The sequence below is a fragment of the Ipomoea nil genome, unplaced genomic scaffold (genome assembly GCF_001879475.1).
Source record: "Ipomoea nil cultivar Tokyo-kokei standard unplaced genomic scaffold, Asagao_1.1 scaffold2662, whole genome shotgun sequence".
Taxonomy (NCBI): Eukaryota; Viridiplantae; Streptophyta; class Magnoliopsida; order Solanales; family Convolvulaceae; genus Ipomoea; species Ipomoea nil.
In genome coordinates, this window is record NW_017619090.1 from 494,894 (window position 1) to 520,957 (window position 26,064).

The following is a 26,064-nucleotide window of genomic DNA, read 5'->3' on the forward strand; positions in this document are numbered from 1 at the left end:
TAATAATAATAATAATAATAATAATAATAATAATAATAATAATAATAATAATAAGGATAAAATTGTAATTTATCATAGAATTACAATTCCACACAATTCCTAGGGGACCCTAGGAATTGCAATTCCATGATTGGAAGGAATTGCAATTCTATCCTACCAAACACCTCATAATAGTCGAGAAAGTGCACAGAAGTTGCACATTTCTAAACCCATCATCTCCTATACAACTTATTGTTTTTATTAAGGGAAATCAACGATTTGGTCCCTCAATTATTAGTAAAATGTCAATATAGTCTCTCAATTGCTTATTCATTGATTTGGTCTTCGAAAATAACTGTTTTTAGTTGATTTAGTCTCTTGGACTGTAGTCCGTCAATAACCTGACGAGAGCTCCAATTTGTCATGGGTAATTTACTCATTTCTTGACTTTAGTCTTTTTCTTAATACCCAGCGTATATGTACATTCCTTAAACGGTGAAGAAAATATTCAGTAGACTGTAAAGTAGCTGTCGTCAGCGGCGCCGGAGTTCCAGATATGTTTCACCTCCAATTCTTTGCCGGTTCTGAGGACCACTCTGTACACGCTGCCGGAGCCGCCTTTTCCGATCAGATTCTCTTGCTTGATCCCGTCGAGGATTTCGTCTTCCGTGAAGCTCAGTAAGTGGAAAGATTTCATTTTCCAAGAGTCTTCCTTCAAGGACCGCTCGCGATATTCGTTCTCAGCACTCTTCTTCTTTAAGTAGAGGAAACAAGCTATTGAAATGAGGATTTCACTGCAAAGACCGTTGTTTCCCATGAAGCTGTCATTATACGCCTCGACGAAAAGAGAATTCACCGGGATTTTTCCGGTGAGAGAATTCTGAGCTATGTTTATGTAGCTGAGGGAGACGCAAGAGCCTAATGAATCTGGAATTGAACCGGAGAAGTTGTTGTTTGATAAATGAAGGTTATCGAGCTTTTTAAGATCTCCAATAGTCGCCGGAATTTCACCTGAGAATTGATTGTTGCTCAGGTCGATTGAAACCAAGGCCCAAGCTCCAGAAATTTCCGGCGGCAAATCACCGTAGAGTTTGTTATCACCTAGAAACAATTGCGCCAAGGCCTTTGCATTTCTGAAACCGGAATTTAAAGAACCTTCAAACTCATTGTTACTGATATTTGAATCATAAACACGAATAGTGCTTCAAAAAAATGGATACCAAAATGTCGTGTATGGATTGTGGATACATCATCCTCCCAAATGCTCTGTCGGGCCGAGGTGTGGGGGGCCCTTAGGGTTGGGGTTCAGCCTTTTTGGAAGATAGATTGTGGATACATAAGCAGGAAAACCGACTCTAGAGAGTCCGATTCTCTCTCATAAAAGTCGGACTCCCCAAGACCAACTATATGTATGTAATTAGGAGAATAATTAGCATTTATATGTAATTGGTAATTAGGAGAATAATTAGTCCTTCCATTATTATAATTACATTATTTTAGGAAGTGAGATAGTATATATAGGGTATTGTATGTAATATTAAAGGCATGCAGAAATCATTTATATTGAAGAGTTCTTCATTTTCTTTCGCTATACTGTTTTTTTTTGGAGTTATCGTAACTCGAATAGCTATACTGTTTTCTTTTCAAGTTATCGTAACTCGAATACGGATTGGAGCCAGAAGCCTACTCGAAAGGTTTCTTCCGTTGCGTACTAAATTTCAGTACGTAACATTGGTGCTTTCATTGATTCTATTGGTGAGAGTATCTCCTATCTTTTTATTATTTTATTTTATTTTTTGTTTTTATTTCATTTTTGATAGCATCCCTTAGAAAAAAAACAAAAAAAAAAACAAAAAACAAAAAACAAAAAACAAAAAACAAAACAAAACAAAACAAGCATAAAAGAGCAATAAGTATTTACATTTCTTCCATTGTTTGATCCTTTCTTTTTTATTCACATATAAAAAAAAGTTCTCAAAAAAAAAAACCACAAAATTTTTCCTTATTCGTATCCTTTCGTTATCATTATCTTTTTTTTTTCTTTCATCACAATTCTTGAAATCAACTTATTGATTTTTACATACTGTCATGACAAATCGGTTAGTAACAAATCTCTCAGTTTTCGTCCATAATCAAATTATTCACACCAATAATTTGAATCTCCAACTCCAAACCATTAATCAAACATTGCAAAGTTTGATTGTATCAATTGAGGAGATTAACCATTGCACTAGCAATTATTCGTCTCACAACAATCTTCATCAATTATTGGAAAAAGATCAACATCAACTAAATGGCCCAAGAAAGCATGTAGATATCCTCAATGAAACAGTGCCAAAAGATCAACTACAATTTGAGGTGTCAATGAATGTGGTTGATGATAAAAGTGTTCGTGATCTCACGGAGTTAAGCATGGACAAAAATTTTCAAATCTTCGACAGGCCTCCACCATTGATATCACCACCACCCCCTCCTAATATCCCATTGACAGTTGAAGAACCAATGACGGTTATGAAGAATTGTACAAGTTTGAGTTCTAATAAGGAGGATGAAAGTGCGCCAAAAAAGATTTATGTATCACTAGTTTATCCTATAGAAGAAATCTACCTCATGAAAAACTCAATTTATATCCAAGAGAACACACGGCAAGAGACAATGGATTTTGTTACCCGGCTTCACAATGAGGAATTCTCATTTGTCTATATATTGCAATGGTATTAGTTCGATCGAGCCTTGTACCTGATGTACAATCTTCCTAACATTTTTCAACCAAAAATTTTGGCGGAATATTTGTGTTGGGTAGAACTCAAGAGACGAACCACTTATACTTCCACCTTGAGGACAAGGTGATTTTCGAAGGGGCAAGGAGTGATACGCCATTGATTGGCAATGATCCTGTAGCAAGAATAATGTATATTACCTTATTTATGTAATTAGGAGAATAATTAGCATTTATATTTAATTGATAATTAGGAGAATAATTAGTCATTCCATTATTATAATTACATTATTTTAGGAAGTGAGATAGTATATATAGGGTATTGTATGTAATATTAAAGGCATGCAGAAATCATTTATATTGAAGAGTTCTTCATTTTCTTTCGCTATACTGTTTTCTTTTGGAGTTATCGTAACTCGAATAGCTATACTGTTTTCTTTTGGAGCTATCGTAACCCGAATACGGATTGGAGAAACCTCATCAATAGAATCAATGAAAGCACCAATGTTACGTACTGAAATTTAGTACGCAACGGAAGAAACCTTTTGAGTAGGCTTCTTATTAGGACTCTATGTATATGAGTCTGTTTAGAACTTCTTATCCTTGTCACACTGTGACTCTCTACTTCTTATCATTGTTACACTGTGACTCTCTCTTTCTATATATTCACATCATCTGATCTCATTGTAATCTAGTTCAGAAAATATAATACAACCAGTTCTCATCTGGTATCAGTTAGCTAGGGTTTTGTGATTCATAAAATCAAGAAGATGCAGAGCTGCGATGGCAACCTTAATTACCGTGGAGGTCAGCAACGTGGCTTCGATGATCCGTGTCAAATGTGTAAAGGTTTCGGCCACACAGGAGTCAATTGTTTTTGGCTCTATGATGATCCGTGTCAAATTTGTAAACGTTTTGGTCACACGGGAGCCAATTGTTTTTGGCGCTATGATGATCCGTGTCAAATTTGTAAACATTTTGGTCCCGCGGGAGCCAATTGTTTTTGGCGCTATAATGATCCGTGTCAAATTTGCAAAAGTTTCAGTCACACGGGAGTCAACTGTTTTCGGCGATATTCAGGGGCTCCGGGTTCTCAGGCTAATTTGGTGTTTCAGAATGGTTTAGTTGCTAAAACCTCGTCAAATTCTCACACTTGGGTTCCGGACACTGGAGCCACAAATCATGCAACTCCGAACATCGCTGCCCTTTCTACATCGGAGAAGTACACTGGTAATGACACTTTACGTGTCGGTGACGGTATGGGTTTATCTATTAGTCATGTTGGCCATGCCTCTTTTTTTTTTTTTTTTTTTTTTTTTTTAAGTAAATCATGCTTTATTAATAAAAGGCCGAAGCCAATACAAAGTCCAAGGGGTTAGGCCACAGACGACCAAAACCCACTAACTAACACTAAGCTAGAAAATAAAAACGAGATTACATAACGAGGCTACCATACATGCCCCAAGTCCCATGCTAGATGACTAACACTAGACCAAAGACTATGATGAAAGGAAAGTCACAAAATAAACGCCCGATGAAATAGGAATGCGAATATAACCCAACTCAAGTAGACTGAGGTGCTGCTCCAATCATGTACTCCGAAGGCTCAAGTAGCAAGGATAGATGCCTCGCGTGTTACACACGTGGCCCCTCCCAGCCAGTTGCACTACAGCGGCTACACACCATAATGCCGCCTAACCGGGCTGCACCACAATTGTAACACCTCCCGGAGCGCTATTGACTGCCCTGTAGAACATGCCATACAACAGATAATGCAGAGATAATAATAGCACGCAGGACAAATCATATACAGCTAACAATGGCACGCAGGCCTCAGTCAAGTAATGGCACGCAGGCGTAAGGCAAAAGTACAAGGTAGATCCCGGCCAGCAAAATCATCAACGCAGCACAAGCCAGCCAATAGCAGAACTCCCGATCAGCACCAGCACGAACCAGAACCAACCCTAACGGGATTAGCTACTATGGGCCAGCAGCAAGCCTGGACTACCGCCAACGGATTTGAGAAACACCTACCCGGCCACCGTTCAGCCCGGGCTACGATGCATTTTTTTACCGCTTGCATCGGCGTTGAGACCTGGTCTTTTCCAAAGATGCCTACAAAGGCGGAACCAAAATGAGCCCAAGACCAGTTCACGCCTCCGATGACAAAGAAACAGCACCTGCAAAATAAAAACAAGATAGAACAAACAAGCATCCTGTTCCCATGACCCAACTATCACGTCTATCTCGGGTGAGTGTTCAAGTTTATAACAGGCTGACGCGAACAAAAAGCAACCCCCCAAATAATAGCCCGTCCCCCCGGAGTCCAGAAGGAACCCAGCTATTATTGGCCAGCAGCAAGCCTGACCAGGTCAACGGATTTGACAATCCTGCCCGGCGCACCGTTCAGCCCGGACTAGGGTGCCCTGTTATACCGCCAGCACCTTACGTTGAGACTCAGCCCTGCAAAGCAAGGCTTCCCGGTCTCCAGCGAACCTCACCACTCACTGTTTTTACTTCTCTTCCACTCTTTCTTTTCCTCCCAACTCTCCTTTTTGTCACTCCAATTTCTTTTCACTCTATTCTTTTCTTTCACTCATTCTTTCCACTCGATTCTTTTCTATCCCTCAGCCATTTCTTTTCTTTTTCCATCTCTTTCCGTTTTCTTTTTTCCTTTTTTCTTTTCTTCTTTCTTTTTTCTGTTTTTTCTTTTTTCCAAATTTCCAACTAATCAAAGTACAAGTACAATCACGGGGGATCATCAATATCAAAAAACACATAGGGCACATCATCATGTATCAGTAAAGCACGGACCCTGCGTGGCAGATCATTGAGGCTCCGAAAGATGGCCTCCCCCGGCTTATCCACCGCCCAGTTAGCTAGCGCCTGTGCAGGCATATTGGCCCTGGACGGGCACACACAAGCAGTGACCACACCACAGGAACACAGAAACCGGAGTCTGGTCACCGCATCATCTAGAATCCACGGCGGACGAACAGAGATATCAACGTAGCTAGCCAACTCCGCCCAAGTGGACTCTATATCAATCCAAGTAGTTCCCCCAGCCAGGCACCATTCCAAGCAAGAGAAAAGGACCCGGAGCATTCCCCGGGCGTAGTCCCCGTGGCCAGACCACGCAACCCTGTAGCAGAAGCCACCCTCCTAGTTGCGCACCACGGCCGCAGCCCCCCCAGCCGTCGAAGATCGAGAAAGATTGATCTTCAACGCCCCGGCAGCCGGGGGAGACCACCTGACCGTCCTAATAACACGCCTCGGCACATGTGCCTCCAAGTATGCCACAATAGTCCTCCAGTTAGAGGGCAGGATATGCTGCATGGGCCAACGCCTAAACAGGCATTCCGCCACCCCCTTCGCCACCCCATGCATCACCCGTGCAACGCTGGGTGTGTCTCGGCCGTACATGCACCCATTACGGTGCTTCCACAACTCCCATAACACCAGATACGGCACCCTGCAAACAACAAAAGACAAAAGAGGGTTACGCGCCCCCGCCCGCCCCCATCCTACAATCAAAGTCCTAAGACTCCGGTGTCGCAAGTAGAAGCCGAGAGACGCCAAAACATATCTCCAAGCAGCTCTTGCTGTTTCCCCAGAGTAAAAGATGTGATCAATAGACTCGGGGACCGGGGCTGGACAACACCGACACCTCGAGACGATCGCATGACCGAAACGGGCCAAGATGTCATCCGTGGGAAGCCGCCCTCGGAACACCCTCCAAGCCAGGAAGGACACCTTAAAAGGAAGGTGCTTGCACCAACACTTAGCTAAGAGCGGGTCCGGTGCAGTGGGCAAAGCAGGCCTAAGAAAGGCCTTAGCAGAAGAATAAGAAAATATACCGTCGGACGCCACGGTCCAGAGTGGGATATCACGCGGGCCCTGCCCCCAGCGGGACAGGTCCGCCCCAATCCCAGCAAATGCCAAGTCATCGTGGTCTGTCAAATCAAGCTGGCCATCTCGCACATAGTCCAGAAGTAACTCCCGGGAGTAGGAAACCCCCCGGTGTGGATACAGCCTGCCAAGTGGGCCCAGACCCGACCAGTTGTCCCACCAGAAGCTAACCCGGCCTTGGAACAACCGCCAAGTGAGAACCCCCTCGACCTCATCACGTACCGCCAGCATCCTCTTCCAGGTGTGCGAATCTCTATTCTGAACCAACTTAGCAACCGGGTGAACCCGACTGCAATATTTCGCCCTCATAAAGTCCGACCATAAAGTATGATCTGTCCGGAAATTCCACCACAATTTAGCACTGGCCGCCCTTACCATCAAGTCTAAATCCATGAACCCCACCCCCCCTTCCTTCTTAGGACGAGAGAGGGTTTTCCACGAACTCCAGTGGTACCGGGCGCCCCCTGACTGTTTCCAGAAAAAACTCGCATAACATCTCTCCAAATCCCGTATGACCTGCTTAGGCGGAGCGCAGGCCGAAAATATGTGCAACGGTCTGGCTTGCAAGACTGAAGAGATCAAGATTGCCTTCCCGCCCTTCGAGAGCAGCCGGCGTTGCCAACTCAAGCATCTAGCCTTAACTTTATCAATCACCGAGGCAAAGTAGATACACTTTTTACGGCCTATATACACCGGGCAGCCCAAGTATGTAAAAGGAAACTGTTTATGCACACAGCCCGTTACACGGCAAATCTGCTCAATCTCGTGCGCCGGAGTACGAGGGTGCATGTAAAACGCACTTTTCTGCAAGCTCACCAACTGTCCCGAGATCTCCTCGTACTCCTTTAACGCCCCAATCACGACCTCAATAGCTCCCAACCTGGCCGTACTAAAAATAATAACATCGTCCGCATAGGCCAGGTGGTGAATATGTGGTGTCCGTGGCGGCTGTGTAAACCGGGGCACCGTAGTGCCATCATAGACCCGCGCAATGTACACCGACAAGACCTCAGCTGCAATCACAAACAGAGTCGGGGACAGCGGGTCCCCTTGCCTGAGACCTCGCGTAGACGTGAAGAAACCCTCCTTGACTCCATTCACAATCACTGAATACCACACGTTAGACACGGCCCGGAACACCATATCTATCCAGACCTCACTGAAACCCAGGCGGCGCATCACCGAAGTCAGGAAAAACCATGATACCCGGTCATAAGCCTTAGCCATGTCTAACTTAAGGACTATGTCCCGGTTCTGCAAGCTCAACCCGTGGCACATCTCAGACGCTAGAAGCACATTATCTGTAATAGACCGGCCCGCCACAAACCCACTCTGCTGCGGTGACAACACCCGAGGCAAGACTGTAGCCATCCGAACCACCATGAGCTTCGTGATAAGCTTACTACTGAAGTTGCATAGGCTGATGGGTCTGTAGTCCGCAAAAGTCTCCGGACTCGGCTTCTTCGGCAACAGGACGATAGATGTGTGCGTGATAGCCCTGGTAAATTCCCGTCCCGCAAAGTAGCTCCGAACCATGCTAACAACATCATCCTGAATAATATCCCAGCAAGCCTTATAGAAGGCCCCCGAGAAACCATCCGGCCCTGCCGCACTCGTAGAGTTCATCTGCATTACCACCGCCTTCACCTCCTCCACCTCAGGCACCGCCGTCAAAACCTCATTATCCTCCTCTGTAACCAACCGTGGGACACAGTCCAGCCTAGTCAAATCAAAACCCCCAACCTCCGCCGTGAACATATGCTCAAAGAAAGAGACCGCCTGATTAGCAATCCCTTGCCTATCCTCTAGCCACACACCGTCACCACCCTTCACTCTGTGTATATATAGCTTTCGCCTACGTTCCTTAACAACTGAGTGAAAGAACCGGGAGTTTCTATCCCCATCCTGAACGTCGGTGATACGCGCCTTCTGCTGCCAAAATTCTTCTTCAATAGCAACTGTAACAAAGCAACACCCTTTTTATATTCAATTAAAGCATTCTTATCATCCGGGTGTTGCTGTAAGGCAGCCTCAAGGGCCTGAACACTATCCTCATACTCCCGGAGCTTCACAAAGATATCCCCAAATACAGTCTTGCTCCAAGTGCTCAGAACTTTCCCCAACCTATTCAACTTGATGGCTATTACAAACATAGGGGCCCCCTCTACAGGAACCTGCCAGCTATCACGCACCACCCTCAGAAAATCCTCGTGCTTAATCCACACGTTCAGGATCACAAAGTGCTTCGGAATTACCTGCATACTTATCAACTCAAAGGATATTAGCAGCGGACTGTGGTCAGACGTAGACTTTGACAAATGCCGTACGGATGACGTAAAAACCGACTCCCACACCGTGGTGTAGAGGAGCCGATCCAAACGCATCCATATAGCCGCCTCTCTACGGCGCCCATTCCACCAAGTAAAATAGGAACCGTAATAGGCCGCGTCGATCAAGTCACACGCACTGACACACTCCTGAAAATCAGTAGTCTTCCGGTGTGAATACGGTAGACCACCTTTTTTCTCGTCCACACTTAACAGACAGTTAAAATCACCCGCAACCGCCCAAGGCACACCCCCAGGGATCATAGAAAAGATAGCTTTCAGCTCAACCCACAGGGGGTCCCGGAGGCGTACCTTGGTCTTGGCATAAACAAAAGAGAGCCAGAAAGGCGTGAGAACCGTAGAGTGTACACAAGATATCGTAACACACTGCTCAGTCCGACTCTCAAATGTTACTGCCAAGTCATTATTCCAAAAATAGCCAAATTTTATTATTATTAGAAGCAAAACCATTATCAAAATTAAAACGAATTCTAAAAAACTCAAGCCAATCAGACGAGCTGAAAGGCTCGAGCAAGCAAAGTACAACAGGAGAATGCATTCTTAACAAAACCTGGATCCTGCGTGCCGAACCCCGGGAGGACACCCCCCGCACATTCCACACGAGTATCTTCATATAGACAATAGACCACCCGGCTCCGAGTGAGGGGAGCCCCCCCCCCCCCTTTTCTGGTATGCCGCCGTCCTACCGGTCCTACACCTCGATCCTCAGAGTCTGACCCCGACTCCGGGGCCCACTCCTCACGCTCATGACCAGGCACCGGCACGTCAGAATCTGACCAAGCCCTTTCCCTCCCCCTTCTCGGCCCCCAGGGAGCCTTAGGAGAAAAAGGAGTGAAGGAGAAAGATGCCTGAAGCGGGCGCTGCTCAGCCCGCCCTCCCGAGGGACTAAAACCTCCCGTATCCTCCGGGATAGTGGACTGGCCATTCCCTACCCCGGGGGCTGTCGTGCCAATAGATACCCTGCTATCAATCGGGGCAGTTGGCAAGTCGCCACCCCCCGACCCCACAATAGCCTCCTCAGGGGCTAAGTCCTCATCCTGGAGCACAGCAAACCCATTACTAACCGGCACCGGAGCGGTCCGGCTAGTTGAGAGGGCCCGCCATACCCTATTACCTGTACCAACACCCGGCCCCTGACTATTGTCAACCATCGGGGCCTTACCTTTTGCCTGCTTTTCTTTATTACTTTGTTTTTCCCTCTGACTGGCCGTCATGTCCCGATGGTCCAACACAATAGCTGACCCCCGGTCCTGGCCGACCCCCTGGTAGGGGGCGGGCCAGCATCAGCCATTGATGCCGCCACATGTGGTGCCGAGGAGCGTGGAACGCTTACCCCCCACCAGGGACACGGCAGTTACTGGCCAAATGGCCTTGTTTCCTGCAGTTCAAACAATACGGGGGGATACGCTCATACTCTATCGCCTGCCAAAACCCCACGGCCTCCCGATCCGGGCGCGCAGTCCCCAATCGGATGAACACCTTGCGGCACCGGGGTTTTAGCAAGTCAATCTCAACCTTCACCCTAGCCACGCTAGGCCGGGTGAACTTAGCCGTAGGCGTATCCACCTGTAAAAATCTTCCAATAGGTTTGACAATCTGTTTGAGACAAGGCTCCGAGAAACAGTTGGCCTTAAGGTTGGGCAATAAGACCCAAACCGGGGCCAACGACGTCTCGAATCTCGTGTCAAAGTCCATTGTCCACCTAAAGAGCCTCATCGGGCACTTCCCGTCAAAGAGAATCTGACCCTTGACCAGCGTGTTAATGCAATCTTCCGGGTTGGAAAATGTAAGAGACACGTGTCGCGGGTCCACTAAGCCCACACTCACCGTCCCTTTCAACTTCAAGCGTTTGGCAAAGTGTTCCCTTATAACGGAAAGTACGGGCCTGCCATGAGTGAACTTTCCAATAAGTACGGTTTCCCCTATCTTGTTCATCTGTTGCACCTCTGCATCCTCAAAGGTAATGCAGGCCTCCCCCTCATAAGATTCAACCCTTTTTTCCGGGATATTAAGCCCCGAGGCATGGCTCGCATTACCACCTTGAGCTGGCAGACCCGTGGAAGCAAAAAGACTAGCAAAGGAAGGACGCGTACCTGAGCTCACGGCCAATGCTGAGCTACCCACCTGAGCCGTTTTATCCAAGCTTGGCGCCCCCATTGGGGCTGCATTATGCGCATGAAGCGTAGCAAGTCGTGCCCAAGCGTTGGGCACGGTGGAACCCGAACCATGCACACCTCCTGCATGAGTGCCATGTCTCGGGTTAGGGGTGCTATTGGGGGTTGGCATTGCATTTTGCTTGCTCCCAATAGCATCCCCATGCGGGACTTTCGAGGCCGTGGATACCAAGGTTTGCGTAGCTTTCAAACCATCCTCCCCCGTGTTGCCCCCTGAGATACTAAGTACAGACAACGTGTTTCCAAATTGGCCAAAGACGAGAGGGGAGTTACCCCCCACCCCTGGTTATTAGCCATGTTGCCTGTATTCAGTGTGGACGTGTCCGAAAGCTGCCCCATCCCTATCAGTCCGGCATTGCCCACAGCCGGGACCATGGACTTAGGGCGATTAGGAAGTGCGGCAGTTCCCGAGCTTGGCAACATTGGGCAGGAAGCATAAGAGGGATTAGCTACATCACCCCCACCAGTATATTGCAAGTCTTGCCCTCCAAGTGTGGGCATTGCACTCGAGTTAACATCTTCATGGGGCCTATGACCAGCATTGTCAAAAGTGACTAGCCGATTAGGACTGCCCCCATGAGTCCTATGACCAGCTTGCCCATCATGAGCTTGCCGATTAGGGTGAGAGAATGATGTCTCTTGTGCACTTCCCACACTTAGATTAGAAACGAAAGAGATAGGGGTAAAAACATTACCTGTTGCCGTACGGGTAACCTCCGGCAGAGAGGCCTTTAAAACATCCTTAAGTGCTCCCCCTTGTTGAAGATTTCGGCGACTCCCACTCACGCCCCTATCACCCTTACCCGCAGATTCGGAATGCACGATCGTGCTATGAACCATAGTAGGTGTGAGATTGCACCCGTGCTTAGTAACCCCGCTGGTAGACAAAAGGGGCGCATGGTCTAATGTTGACATACTATCAACATTAGCGATCAACCCCACATTATCATCTATCACAAATGGGCAGCTCCATCCAAATATCAAGCAAAGATTATGAGCTAAGCACTTAGGATTGGGCATGCTCCCATGAGTGCCCACCGAGACATCATCAATGCCCTCAACCAAGGCATGCCCTCCATCGCCATGAGCTATGGATTCACTCACACCAACGAGAGCCACGCCTTGATCCCCATCCACCCTATTTTCAGCTTCCCAGCTGCCTCTTCCCTCAACAAAGGAGCATGAGGCATTGAGAATGCTTTTCTCCACCACAAAACCATCATGAGGCGCACGGCAATCACTGCCTCGTGCCACCCCAGTAGAGGGCTCACCCACAAACCCTCCACCTTGATTTGTATGAGGTGCAAAAGCCTTGTTTTCGGCAAAGGGAGCCGGTTTATTAGCATCACTGCCATCCAAGCTTGGAATGACATTTAAGCACAAAAGGCCATCCTTCCCCTTACCATTAAAAGCTAAGGCCGAGACCTTGGCACCATCCATCCCACCCCTATGACCAGCCTCATCCATTTGAATAAGCCGATTAGGGGGGTGTTGTCTATGACCAGCTTGCTCTAACTGAGCTTGCCGATTAGACACCATGGAAGATGCATGCCCAATCTCGGTTTTTCCAAACAAAGAGACAAGCGGAGATGAGAGCTTACCTGAAGTGCGGTGCTGCTTAGACACCACCCCATATGGCTCAACCCGAGCCTTTGCCCGCTTCTTCCGCGCCACAGCCGCCCCTCTACCGGCAGTGCATGCATTCCGAAGGTGGGTAGTGGCCATGGGACCACCAAGCTCCATGGACTTGGCTGCCAAAAGGCCACCATGCTGCCTCCCACCCTCGACTTCGCCCTTCTTCTCCGACGCACCACCAGTGCCATGAGCAAAGGCATCAACATGAAGCCTTTTCCACTTAGCCTTGGACTTCTTGAAACGGTTGACCTTGGCCTGAGGCCGAAGCTGAAAACCATCAAGCTTAGCCCGACTCTCTTCCTCATCCATGGCTGCAACCAAAACTGCCAATAGGTCCTCGGGCTTGGAGTGATTTTTTGCATCCACCAATGAAACACCCAAGGCATCTAGGCAACGTTGAGCTGCAAGGCGACTAAAACCACCTCCCGGTCTGGAGTCCACCACCGAGACAGCAGCAATCGACCCAGCGGCCATCTTCTCCGTTCGTCCGGCGAGAGGCGAAGCTACGGACACAGCGCAAGAGGTGAACTCACGGCCAATTGCGCCTGACGTCGAGCTTCCGCCTACACTCCGCCCTCCCCCTCCGTTCTGTGAGATCACAACCCCAGCAGAGCCAAGGCAAGAAACCATAGCCCCTGACGCGCAATCACGAGCCTTTGCGAGAGCTTCAATCGCGTGATCCACCATCAATGGCGGATTGGCAGAAACCCTAGGTTCGAGGCCAACGTCCTCCGCCGAGCTCCGAGCCGCAACCTGAGTCCCAAGAGGCTCCCCACGAGCTCCATAACCGTCTTCACCAACATTCGAAGGTCCACCACGACGTTGCTCCGTCGGAATCGCAGCACCAATAGTCGAGGGTCCAATTCTCGCCGGAGCGTCTACCGGCGTCCGATCACGAGTCTGAGCCCTTCGATCATCCCCCTGGACATCTCGAACCTCCAAAGAAGGGCCATCGGGGCCACGGACTGCCGGCGGATGGCCACTGGCCGAAACCCTAGCTTCGCGATCAGTTTTCTCCATCGACGTCCGATCATCCACCTGAGCCCCACAATCAATCCCTCGAGACCCCTGGACGTCTCCGCCCTGATCAGAAGGGCCATCAGAGCCATGGGTCGCCGGCGACGGGCCACTGGCCGAAACCCTAGCCGGAACCCTAGGTTCGCAATCGGTCTTCTCTCGCCGATTCTGATTGCGCTGGGTAGCCCTGGACTTGACGAATGCTTTAGACAGCTTTGGGAGAGGATCGCCGGTCTTGAAGCATCTGATCGCCTCCTCGGAGAAGACTAGGCCTTCGCGACGCAAGTATTGCGTACGGCTTCGGAGCTCCTGGAGCGTCTCCTGGACGGTGAAGGAGAGACGATCACCCATCACCTTGATCGCCTCACTGAGGCGAAGCTTCTCACCGAATCAGATCGGCCGGGCGAGGCTCGCCGGCCGGAGACTTGCGCGAAAAGAAATCGCCCTCTTTCTCTCTTTTCGCCAGAGCAAATAAGCACGTAAAAAGCACATTGTCTGATATACTTCACGTTCCGCGTTTGTCTAATTCTTTATTATATGTTCAGAAGTTTGCATCCGATAATAAAGTCTTTTTTTTAGTTTCACCCCTCCTTTTTTGTTGTGAAAGATATCAATACCAAGGAAATACTTCTTCGGAGCAATAGTTCGGGGGGACTATACACACTTTCATTACCTAGTTCGTCTCCGTCAGTGTTTATTTCCGCTCGTGCCTCGGCTTCCACTTGGCACAATCGTCTGGGTCATCCTCATAACTGTGTTCTTAGCCATATACTTCGTTCTTGTTTGGTTAGTGGGTCTCGTGATAATATTCGTTGTCATAATTATTTATGCAATGCGTGTCAATTAGGCAAATTTGCCGGTTTTCCCCTCCCCCGTGTTGCTTCCTCTATTTCTCAAGTCCTAGATCTTATTTACACAGACATTTGGGGTCCTGCGCCCACTTTATCTACTTCTGGCTTCCGTTATTTTGTGATCTTTGTGGATGACTATTCCCGTTATACATGGTTCTTCCCTATGAAATTAAAGTCTGATCTTTATGTCATCTTTGATAAATTTCGTACTCTTGTTGAACAGTCCTTTAATTGCAAAATAAAGGCCATTCAGTCTGATTTAGGTGCTGAGTACAAAAAATTGCATTCTTTGTTTGTTCAATTAGGAATTCAACATAGACAATCTTGTGCCTATACACATGAACAAAATGGTCGTGTTGAACGAAAACATCGTCACATTGTTGAAACTGGTCTGGCTCTTCTAGCTCATGCCTCTGTTCCTTTGAAATTTTGGGATTTTGCCTTTGAGACTGCTGTCTACTTAATTAACAGAATGCCATCTTCTGTACTAAATAACTCTAGTCCTCATCTCCTGTTACATAAATCCCCTCCTTCCTATCTTTTTCTTCGTGTCTTTGGGTGTTTATGCTACCCTCATCTTCGACCATATAATCGTCATAAGATGTCATACAGGTCTTCTCCATGTGTCTTCCTAGGTTATCTTGAGTCCTTTAGGGGGTACAGATGCATGGACTTACATACTAATAAGATTTACACATGCAGGCATGTCAAATTTGATGAAGAAGTTTTCCCCTTTGCTACTAAAACTTCTTTGCAGGATCTATCTACTCCGTTTTCTGGACCTTGGGCGGAATCTGTTCTCAGTCACAGCACACCTATTCCTGCTGTGTCCAATGATGAGCTGCCAGAACCGCCGCTACCTGCGTCATTCGAACCAGCCGTGGATCCCAGACAGGCTGCCTCGTCGGGTGATCCTGTGGAGCCTGTTGCTCCCCGGCGAGGCCGTCCACGTGGGCGGTCCATCAGGCCCAATGTCCGTACTCACTCCATGGCCACTCGCAGCAACGCAGATGCTCATCTTTTTGCTCTAGCAGCTCAAGTGCATCCAACGGAACCCACATGTTACTCTCAAGCTGTCAAATATCCTGAGTGGCGTGAAGCCATGGACCAAGAATTCAATGCTCTCCTGCATAACCACACATGGTCTCTAGTTCCACCCACTGCAGGTATGAATATTATTGGCTGTAAATGGGTGTTTCATACGAAGAGAAAGGCTGATGGTGATATTGAAAGGCATAAAGCCAGGCTGGTTGCGAAAGGTTTTAATCAGGTTCCAGGTCAGGACTTCTTCGACACTTTTAGTCCAGTGGTAAAGCCTACGACTGTAAGACTCCTTCTATCTCTAGCTTTATCATCTGGGTGGTCTATCAAACAGCTAGATGTTCATAATGCTTTTCCGAATGGTAATCTGGCTGAAACAGTTTATATGAAGCAACCCCCTGGTTATATTGATGATAACTTCCCGAATCATGTTTGTTTGTTAAAAAGATCTCTGTATGGGTTAAAACAAGCTCCCAGAGCTTGGTTTAATCGACTACATACGTTCTTACTACCAGTTGGCTTTCAAGCATCCAAGACAGATGTCTCTCTGTTCTATTACTCTAAAGACTCTGCTTTGGTTTATCTATTGGTGTACGTGGATGACATTCTTGTAATCGGAAGTGATTAGGGTATTATGTCTCAGCTCTTGTCCAAACTGTCTGCTACATTCAAAATCAGAGATCTTGGTGAACCAAATTTTTTTTCTGGGTATTGAAACAGTTAAGAGTGACAATGGGATTATTTTATCTCAACAACGGTATATGAATGATATTTTAAAACGGGCTGGAATGTCTGAATGCAAACCCCTTTCTACACCTATCTCTGTCTCGAAAACTGTCCCCTTCAATTCAGATCTATATGATGATCCCACACAGTACAGGAGTCTAGCTGGAGCACTGCAATATCTCACTGTCACACGACCTGACCTATCCTTTGCAGTTAATCAGTTATGCCAGCATATGCATGCTCCCACCATATCACACTGGGAGCAACTCAAACGGGTACTCAGGTATGTTAAGGGAACAGTTGATCATGGTTTACGCATACGACGGTGCTCATCTAGAGACATTCATGCTTTCTCTGATTCTGATTGGGCTGGTTGTCCTGACGATCGAAAATCCACGAGTGGTTTTGCTGTTTTCTTGGGGAGTAATCTTATATCATGGGTTTGCAAGAAACAGAGAACTGTTGCTAGGTCATCCACTGAGGCTGAATACAAAGCTCTTGCAGATGTTTGTGCTGAGGTTCTATGGATTATGTCATTATTGCGTGAGATACAGATTCCGGGTATTTCCATTCCAAAATTATGGTGCGATAATCTAGGAGCTACATATATGAGTGCCAATCCAATCTTTCATGCGCGCACCAAGCATGTGGAGATTGATTATCATTTTATTCGTGATCGAGTAGCTTCGGGCGATATCCAAGTCAACTTCATCTCCACAAAGGATCAACTTGCTGATATCTTCACCAAAGCTCTGCCTGGACCTAGATTTTCTTCCTTAAGGGACAAGCTACAGGTTACTAGTATACATTGTGCTTGAGGGGGAGTATTAGGACTCTATGTATATGAGTCTGTTTAGAACTTCTTCTCCTTGTCACACTGTGACTCTCTACTTCTTATCATTGTCACACTGTAACTCTCTCTTTCTATATATTCACATCATTTGATCTCATTGTAATCAAGTTCAGAAAATATAATACAACCAGTTCTCATCCTTCTGGCTCCAATCCGTATTCGAGTTACGATAACTCCAAAAGAAAACAGTATAGCTATTCGAGTTACGATAACTCCAAAAGAAAACAGTATAGCGAAAGAAAATGAAGAACTTGATGGCGTTCACACATGCAGGCAGCAGAAATACATGTCCCAAGTCCCATGCATTTATTAGTTGCTTTTATTTATATCAAGTATTTGTTTTTCATGTGGCTCTAGATGTCTTTTCCATTCTCAAAACATTGCATTTATATTTCTGTTGCGGATTCTCATAGGGAGTTGCCTATATATTCATATATTCTGTAATCCTGGAGATATTGAAGAAGAATATTATTCCCTTTGAGTTCTTATAATTTGTGTGATTGTTTCTTGAGCTTCCATCCTACGTCAGTTGGTATCCAGAGCCGTAAGATCCTAGGCAAACAATCGAGATAGCGACTTTGTCCTCTCCATTGTTTTCGACCCACTATGGCACACAACGGCAATAACAATGGCCGTAAACATTCCACCCACTGGCGATGACCGTGGTGTTGACGCCCTCTGGGCAGCGTTGCAAACGCAAGGTGACAACATGAACCGTGAATTTCAAGACATCCGTAATATTCTTGCCAACCTTAGCCTGCAACTTGTTGGTCGCGGGGCTATCCCGGCTAACAACGACGAAGGAAATAACCCTGTTGCTGGACCTGTGCGAAGAACCTTCCCGCAAGCTAATCTGCCACCTCCCAGCGTGAGCAGTAGCGACTCCGAAGATGAGGATCATAATATGAACAATCTTGATCGCAGACAGAATTATTACCGACCAAAGGTGGATCTCCCTACCTTTAATGGAAACTTGGATGTTGAATCTTTCCTTCAGTAGTGTTATGAGGTCGAAAAATGCTTCGATATGATGGAAATGCCAGAGGAACGTCAGGCCAAATACGTAGCACATAAGCTAAGAGGTGGAGCAGCAGCATGGTGGGAGGTCACGTAGAACAATAGGAGAACGCAAGAAAAGAGACTCATTACTTCATGGAGAAAAATGAAAAGGCTTATGACTGCAAGATTTTTACCACCAGATTATCAACAACAGCTGTTCCAAAAATATCAAAAGTGTTCTCAAGGATCTCGAAGTGTGAGTGAATACATAGAGGAATTTTATCGATTAGGGGCGCGCTGCAATTTGTCTGAAACACCTGAGCAACAGACTGCCCGATACATTAACGGGTTAAGATTTAATATTCGAGAAAAGATGTCGCTCACTCCTATTTGGTCTGTTGATGAGGCATATAATATGGCCGTCCGAGTAGAGGACCTCCTCACGCAATCCAATCAGAGAAGAACTTATTCTACACCAAAGCCAATGACGACCCAATCACATGACGTTAATCCTATTCAAGCTGCTACCCCATCACCTCGACCTGTGTTGGCTAGTGAAATAGGCAGCTCAAAGAACCAGCAACAAAAACAAGGTAATAATGTTCCTGCATAAAAATCTATCTCATATCCATACGCCAGACCAATGACCGGTAAATGTTTTAAGTGTGGCGAACCCGATCATCGGTCAAATGAGTGTAGAGCTCGAAAAACTGTAAACTTGATAGATGGTGGAACAGAGGAAGGAGGTGATGAGGAATTTATTGAGGAGAATGTTGAAGTTGCAGAAGAAGATGGAGAGCATGTTAGCTTTGTGGTTCGCCGACTCTTGTACACTACTGAAGAAAAGATTCATGTTCAGCGAAACAACATTTTCCGGGCGTATTGTACCGTGCTTAGTAAAGTCTGCAAACTCATCATCGACAATGGGAGTTGTGATAATATCATATCTCAGACCCTTGTGGAACATCTTAACCTCCCAACCCAACCGCATCCAAAACCATATAAGTTGGGATGGATTAGGGAGGGCCCTTCTGTTACTGTGTCAAAAGTGTGTAGAGTCCCAATCTCAATCGGGAAAAGCTATGAAGATTATGTGGTGTGTGAAGTCATTGATATGGATGCTTGCCATATCCTTCTGGGTAGGCCTTGGCAATATGATGTGGATGCTACCCATCGAGGAAAATTAAATACTTATGAATTTTTTTTGAATCAAAAAAAGATTGTCATCCCTCCAGTTGTTTGGGCCAATTCACCAACACAGAAAACTTGTGCTATAACCATTCTGGATAAATGGAAACATTTTGTGGAGGAAGCCAAGGATACATGTAGTGTCTTGGTCTTGATAACAAAAGACAGTGGGCCAGTTATTGATTGTATACCAGGTGAGCTTCAATCTTTGTTGAAGGAATTTGAAGATATAATGCCAGATGAGTTCCCAGATGGTTTGCCCCCTTTGCGCTACATACAACACCAGATTGATCTGATCCCTGGAGCTAGCTTACCAAACCTTCCTCATTACCTCATGAACCTGGCTGAAAGTGAAGCTCTTAATAACATAGTGAAGGAATTGTTACGGAAGGGACAAATTCAAGAAAGTATCAGTCCATGTGCCGTTCCCGCTTTGCTTACCCCAAAAAAAGATGGAAGTTTGAGGATGTGCGTGGATAGCCGAGCCATTAACAAAATCACAGTGAAATATCGTTTTCCAATCCAAGGCTTGAAGACATGCTAGACCAACTCCATGGTGCAAAGGTATTTTCTAAAATTGATTTAAAGAGTGGGTATCACCAAGTGCGCATTAGGCCGGGTGATGAATGGAAGACGGCTTTTAAGACTCGAGATGGACTTTATGAATGGCTTGTTATGCCATTTGGGCTTTCAAACGCCCCAAGCACATTCATGAGACTCATGAACCAAGTCCTTAAAGTTTTTATTGGAAAGTTCATCGTTGTTTATTTTGATAACATTTTAATTTATAGCCAAGATCAAGTGGAGCATAAGGAGCACCTACGCATTACCCTGCAAGTCCTGCGTGAAAATAAGTTGTACATCAACCTAAAAAAATGCTCTTTCATGACAAAAAGGTTGGTTTTCCTTGGATTCGTAATCAGTGCAGAAGGAGTTCACGTAGATGATGAGAAAGTCCAAGTGATACGAGACTGGCCTAGACCTCGGTCAGTAAGTGAAGTCAGAAGTTTCCTCGGTCTAGCTTCGTTCTACAGAAGGTTTATACAAAATTGCAGTACTATTGCTGCTCCTATTTCTGATTGCCTTTGCAAGGGTGGTTTTCGTTGGGGGGAGAAAGCTTAGCAGAGTTTCACTGAACTCAAGAAAAAACTCACCACAGCACCTGTCCTGGCTCTCCCAGATTTTTCAAAACCTTTTGAATTGGAGTGTGATGCCAGTGGACTTGGTATTGGGGCAGTACTATCTCAAAATCGTCGACCTATTGCTTTCTTTAGTGAGCGATTGAGTGCTGCACGAGAAAATTGGTCTACATATGAACAAGAGCTTTATGCAGTTATACAGGCACTGCATGTTTGGGCTCATTACCTCAGACCAGGAGAGTTTATAATCTACTCAGATCATGAAGCATTAAAATATTTTCGGAGCCAGAAGCATCTCAATAAAATGCATGCTCGTTGGGCGGCTTATCTTGAACAATTTACCTTCCTTCTCAAGCATAAATCAGGAGCAACCAACCGCGTAGCTGATGCACTTAGCCGACGCAGATCCTTACTCGTGGTAATGCAAGGTGAAATTATTGGGTTTGAAGTTCTAAAGGAGTAATATGCCGAAGATGGAGATTTCAATCTTATTTGGAAACAAGTTTTGCAGAATACTCCAGTACAAGATTATCACATTTCTGATGGATATCTTTTTAAAGGTAATCGCCTTTGCATTCCTTGAACCTCTTTGCGTGAAAAATTAATCCGGGACTTGCTTGCTGGCGGGTTGGGTGGTCATGTTGGTAGAGATAAAACCATTGTCTCTGTTGAAGAACGGTTTTTTTGGCCTCAACTAAAACGTGATGTTGGAACTTTTATCAAACGGTGTTATGTTTGTCAAACAAATGAAGGGCACTCCCAAAATACAGGCCTCTATATGCCATTGCCAACCCCATAAAATATTTGGGAAGATTTATCCATGGATTTTGTCTTGGGGTTGCCACGGACACAAAGAGGGTTTGATTCTGTTTTCGTAGTTGTTGATCGCTTCTCAAAGATGGCGCATTTCGTTCCCTGCAAGAAAACTAGTGATGCAGCCCACATTGCTCGTTTATTTTTCCAAGAAGTGGTCAGACTCCATGGTGTCCCGCGCACAATCACATCGGGATACAAAATTTTTATCTCATTTCTGGACTACCTTGTGGAAGCGCTTTGATGCAAGTTTACAATTTAGTAGCACTGCTCACCCGCAAACTGATGGTTAGACTGAAGTCAAAAATCGAACCTTGGGACATTTGGTTCGTTGTATCTGCTATGAGAACTTCAAACAGTGGGACTTTGCTCTTGCTCAGGCTGAATTTGCATATAACAGTTCTATGCACTCCTCCATTGGTCGGTCTCCTTTTTCCGTTGTTTACACAAAACCTCCCAAGCATGCAATTGATCTTCTCCAGTTGCCTTCCTCCGAAAAGATTCACAAGCAAGCGGATACCATGGCTTCACAAGTCCAGAATGTTCAGCAAGAGGCACGTACCAAACTTGAAGCTTCCAACGCTAAGTACAAGGCTGCTACAGAAAAAAAAAAAAAAAAAAAAAAAAAAAAAAAAGGCGACAACAACTCATCAATGTTGGTGATGAAGTGATGGTCTACCTCCGTAAAGAAAGACTACCAACTGGTTTTTATCATAAGCTTAGCCCAAAGAAGCATGGTCCTTTCAAGATCCTGCGAAGAATCAATCCTAATGCCTACGTGGTCGACATTCTCGATGAGTGGAAAATTTCCAAGACTTTTAATGTGGTTGACTTGTTCCAATTTCATTCTGATGCGGAGCCTCTGTATTCAGATATTGCTAAACTCGATGGTGAGTTTTCTTCAGGAAGGGGAGAATGATGGCGTTCACACATGCATGCAGCTGAAATACAAGTCCCAAGTCCCATGCATTTATTAGTTGCTTTTATTTATATCAAGTATTTATTTTTCATGTGGCTCTAGATGTCTTTTCCATTCTCAAAACATTGCATTTATATTTCTGTTGCGGATTCTCATAGGGAGTTGCCTATATATTCATATATTCTGTAATCCTGGAGATATTGAAGAAGAATATTATTCCCTTTGAGTTCTTATAATTTGTGTGATTGTTTCTTGAGCTTCCATCCTACGTCAGAACTCTTCAATATAAATTACTAGAATAGTAGAATAACAATATATTTCTCTCCTCCTCCATCTTCATATACAATGTACCTATTTATACTAATTTACTAATACATATAATAATTAAGTTACTCCAATTATTCTAACTATACAAGGTAATAATATATTCTTATATACATAATTTCCTTATACTAATATTTAGTCAATTATCCTCTAATTACATATATTCATTCCTTGTAGACCATCCACAAATTAAACCACCAATTATTTCTTTCCTTTGTTGCGTATCACTCTCCACCCCTTCAAAAAACACTTTGTCCTCAAGGTGTAGAGAGGAATAGAATAAACACATATTCGTTGAAGCAGTCCATGCAACTTTGGATGGGGGCTAGTTGGCAAAACAAATTGAAATGGTTCACGAGCTTGATCATGACACATAAATGGCCTCCTCCCCTTTTGACTTGCACCGTCTAAAAATATCTCTTGCTCTCCAATGTTGAGTTTCAAGTCTAAGGTAGTACTCACAAGTCTTGTCTCAAGATAATCCTCAAAAGACTCTAAGTGGTTGAAATCTTGAATTTTGCTTTCGATGTGAGTGGTTGGGAGATTAACTGTAGTTATTGATGATTCTTTGGACCCTGGGCTACTTGGTTCTTCTTGAAAAGTTGGACTAGAATAATTAGAAGTGTGACATTCCAAAGTGTCATCTTGGTCCGTCTGTAATTCTCCACACACAGCTATCAACAACTCTAAATCAGGATATTTAATGTCTAAAACGCAACACTCATCGTAAATATTTTGGCCATGAAGTGCTTGTTTGGCCATGAATGCATCCAAGATAGAATCAAACCATATACCAAAGCTTGGAAGGTGTAATTCTCATCCTTCGAAATATGAATATATTGTACGGGTCTTTTTGTAGAAAAGATCTCATACAATACAAAATCATCAATTAGATTCCATACTTGGTGTACAGAAACTAATAAGCACTGTTGAGTAATGTTTTTCATAATAAAAAAAAAAAATTTGTAACTTTTATCAATTGTTTTTCCTTTATTTTTTTTTTTTACTCTTGTCCTTTCCTCGTCTTTTTTTTTTTTCGTTTTGTCAAAATTTTCACTTCTTTTTTTTTTTCTAAGGAATGTGGCTAACAAAAGAAACAACAATAATAATAAAAATAAAAGGATACGTGATACTTTCACCAATGAAATCAATGAAAACACCAATTGTACGTGATGCATCCACAAATCCTCTCAATGAAAGCACCAATGTTACTTACTGAAATTTAGTACGCAACGGAAGAAACCTTTCGAGCAGGCTTCTAGCTCCAATCCGTATTCGTGTTACGGTAACTCCAAAAGGAAAATAATATAACGGAAGAGAATGAAGAACTCTTCAATATAAATGACTAGAATAGTAGAATAACAATATATTTCTCTTCTCCTCCATCTTCATATACAATGTACCTATTTATACTAATTTACTAATACATATAATAATTAAGTTACTCCAATTATTCTAACTATACAAGGTAATAATATATTCTTATATACATAATTTCCTTATACTAATATTTAGTCAATTATCCTCTAATTACATATATTCATTCCTTGTAGACCATCCACAAATTAAACCACCTATTATTTCTTTCCCTTTGTTGCGTATCACCTACTTACATTTTTTCTTTTCTTTTATTTTTTTTTTTTAACAAAAAGAAATGGTACTTGTGAATTGAACAATAACCGTACAAATTCCATTGAACCACATATTCTAAAAATGTTCCATCTAAGATATTCTAAAGACCCTAGCAAAATTATATTCAAAAAAATAAAATAAATTAATATTATCACAGTTAAAGGAGAAAAAAAAACTTTCAACTTTTTAAATATATTAAAAAACTTCTTGTTGTAAATTTAAAAAAACTTATGAATTCAAACTCTACGCTCAGAGGAGAAGCAATAAAGACATGAAGTGTAATACAAGCAACATGGCTGGGAAAGAAAAGGAAGTACTAATTAACCTCAAAAGGTTTCAATTCTTGACTATAGATATATGTCCAGAACATATGGCATATTTCATGTGTGAAAAACAAAAAAAATACTAGATGATATATTCTTTAAAATGTGATTCTTTATCATTAGAAGTTTTTAAACCAATACTATTAAACTGTGTTTTGTTATTGTAGAACAGAATAAGTGATCACATTCTTCTGTCAACAAAATCAATATAATATAATATAATATAAAAAGCAGAGTCGGACTATGCAAGACCAACTTTTTTTTTTTCATATTTTAAAGAGTCGGTCTGGGGAAGACCAACTCCACTTTTTAAAGAGTCAGTCTTCCCATGTTCGGTTTTCCCTTGTTGGTGACCAAATTCCCGTGCGACTTATTTCCGTATCCAACATATAAAAGTGGAATACTCGGCAAATATCTATGATATCAAGATTAGGCAGACCCCAAATCCCACTAAGAATTACGCCGGAAAGTGAATTCTTGCTCACTCGAAAACGGTGGAGAGTTGTGCAATTACCATAGCTTTCCGGGATTTCTCTGGTGAAGTTGTTCTGAAGAACCAAGAACCTTCTCATCTTCCCCTGTTTGCACATCTTCGGCGGAATTGGCCCCGTGAAGAAATTCTCCGACACGTCGATGAAGTCAAACTCCGCCCACGACCCAAGCTTTAAAGGCAGTGGTCCGGTGAGTTGGTTACCGTATAGTGACAACCCAATTAGATTCTTGAACTCTCCCAACCCCGAGGGGACTTGGCCGGAAAATTGATCGTAGAAAAGCTGTAGACTAACTAGTTTATTCAAGTGTCTGATTTCAGATAGATCACCAGTGAGATTATTGATTGAAGCATCCAAGAATTGGAGGTTAGAGAGGAACCCCACAGGGAACTTTTCGGTGAGATGGAGAAAGATTATTGTAAATGGTTCTTGGACACTTAATCAAAATTCAACGGTATTAAGAAGAAGACTAAAGTCAAGAAATGACTAAATTGCCTATGGTAAATCCGAGCTCTTGCCAGGTTATTGAAGGACTACGACCGGAGGGACTAAATCAATTAAAAACAATTATTTTCGGAAACCAATTAAATCGATGAATAAGCAATTGAGAGACCAAATAGTTGATTTTCTCTTTTATTAAACAGTTTTAGAATCTGTCTAATGTCTGTCCACCTGCAATGTAAATAATATAATGTTACAAATAATGTCATTGGAGGTTAATGTATCTATGTGTGTCTGTCTTTATGTGCCTCTATACAAGGTACACCAGACCTTAAACAAACAACCTCTACCAATTAACAACACCACCAGTCTGTAGACTAACACCAACAAACAAAGCTATAAAAAAAACCCACAAATTGGGTCAGTAAATTACTAATTCCACACCTTGTGGAACACTTAACATCAGCTGCTGGTGGGCATATCTTCTAGCAGATTCCTCAGCATGAATTGGCAGAGGAAAGCGCCAGAGCATCTGGTTCCGGG

At 44.2% G+C, this 26,064-nt stretch overlaps 1 protein-coding gene across 1 annotated transcript; it reads right to left on the minus strand.

Annotated features, from left to right (window-relative positions):
- Positions 1-487: 487 nt before the first annotated feature.
- LOC109154883 (receptor-like protein kinase HAIKU2) lies at positions 488-26,053 on the minus strand. Its single transcript, XM_019302621.1, has 4 exons — positions 25,966-26,053; positions 25,872-25,917; positions 25,005-25,516; positions 488-1,158 (listed from the first exon to the last, which is right to left on the minus strand). Exons 1-4 carry the CDS (start codon positions 26,051-26,053, stop codon positions 488-490), a joined length of 1,317 nt encoding a protein of 438 aa, XP_019158166.1.
- Positions 26,054-26,064: the final 11 nt, after the last annotated feature.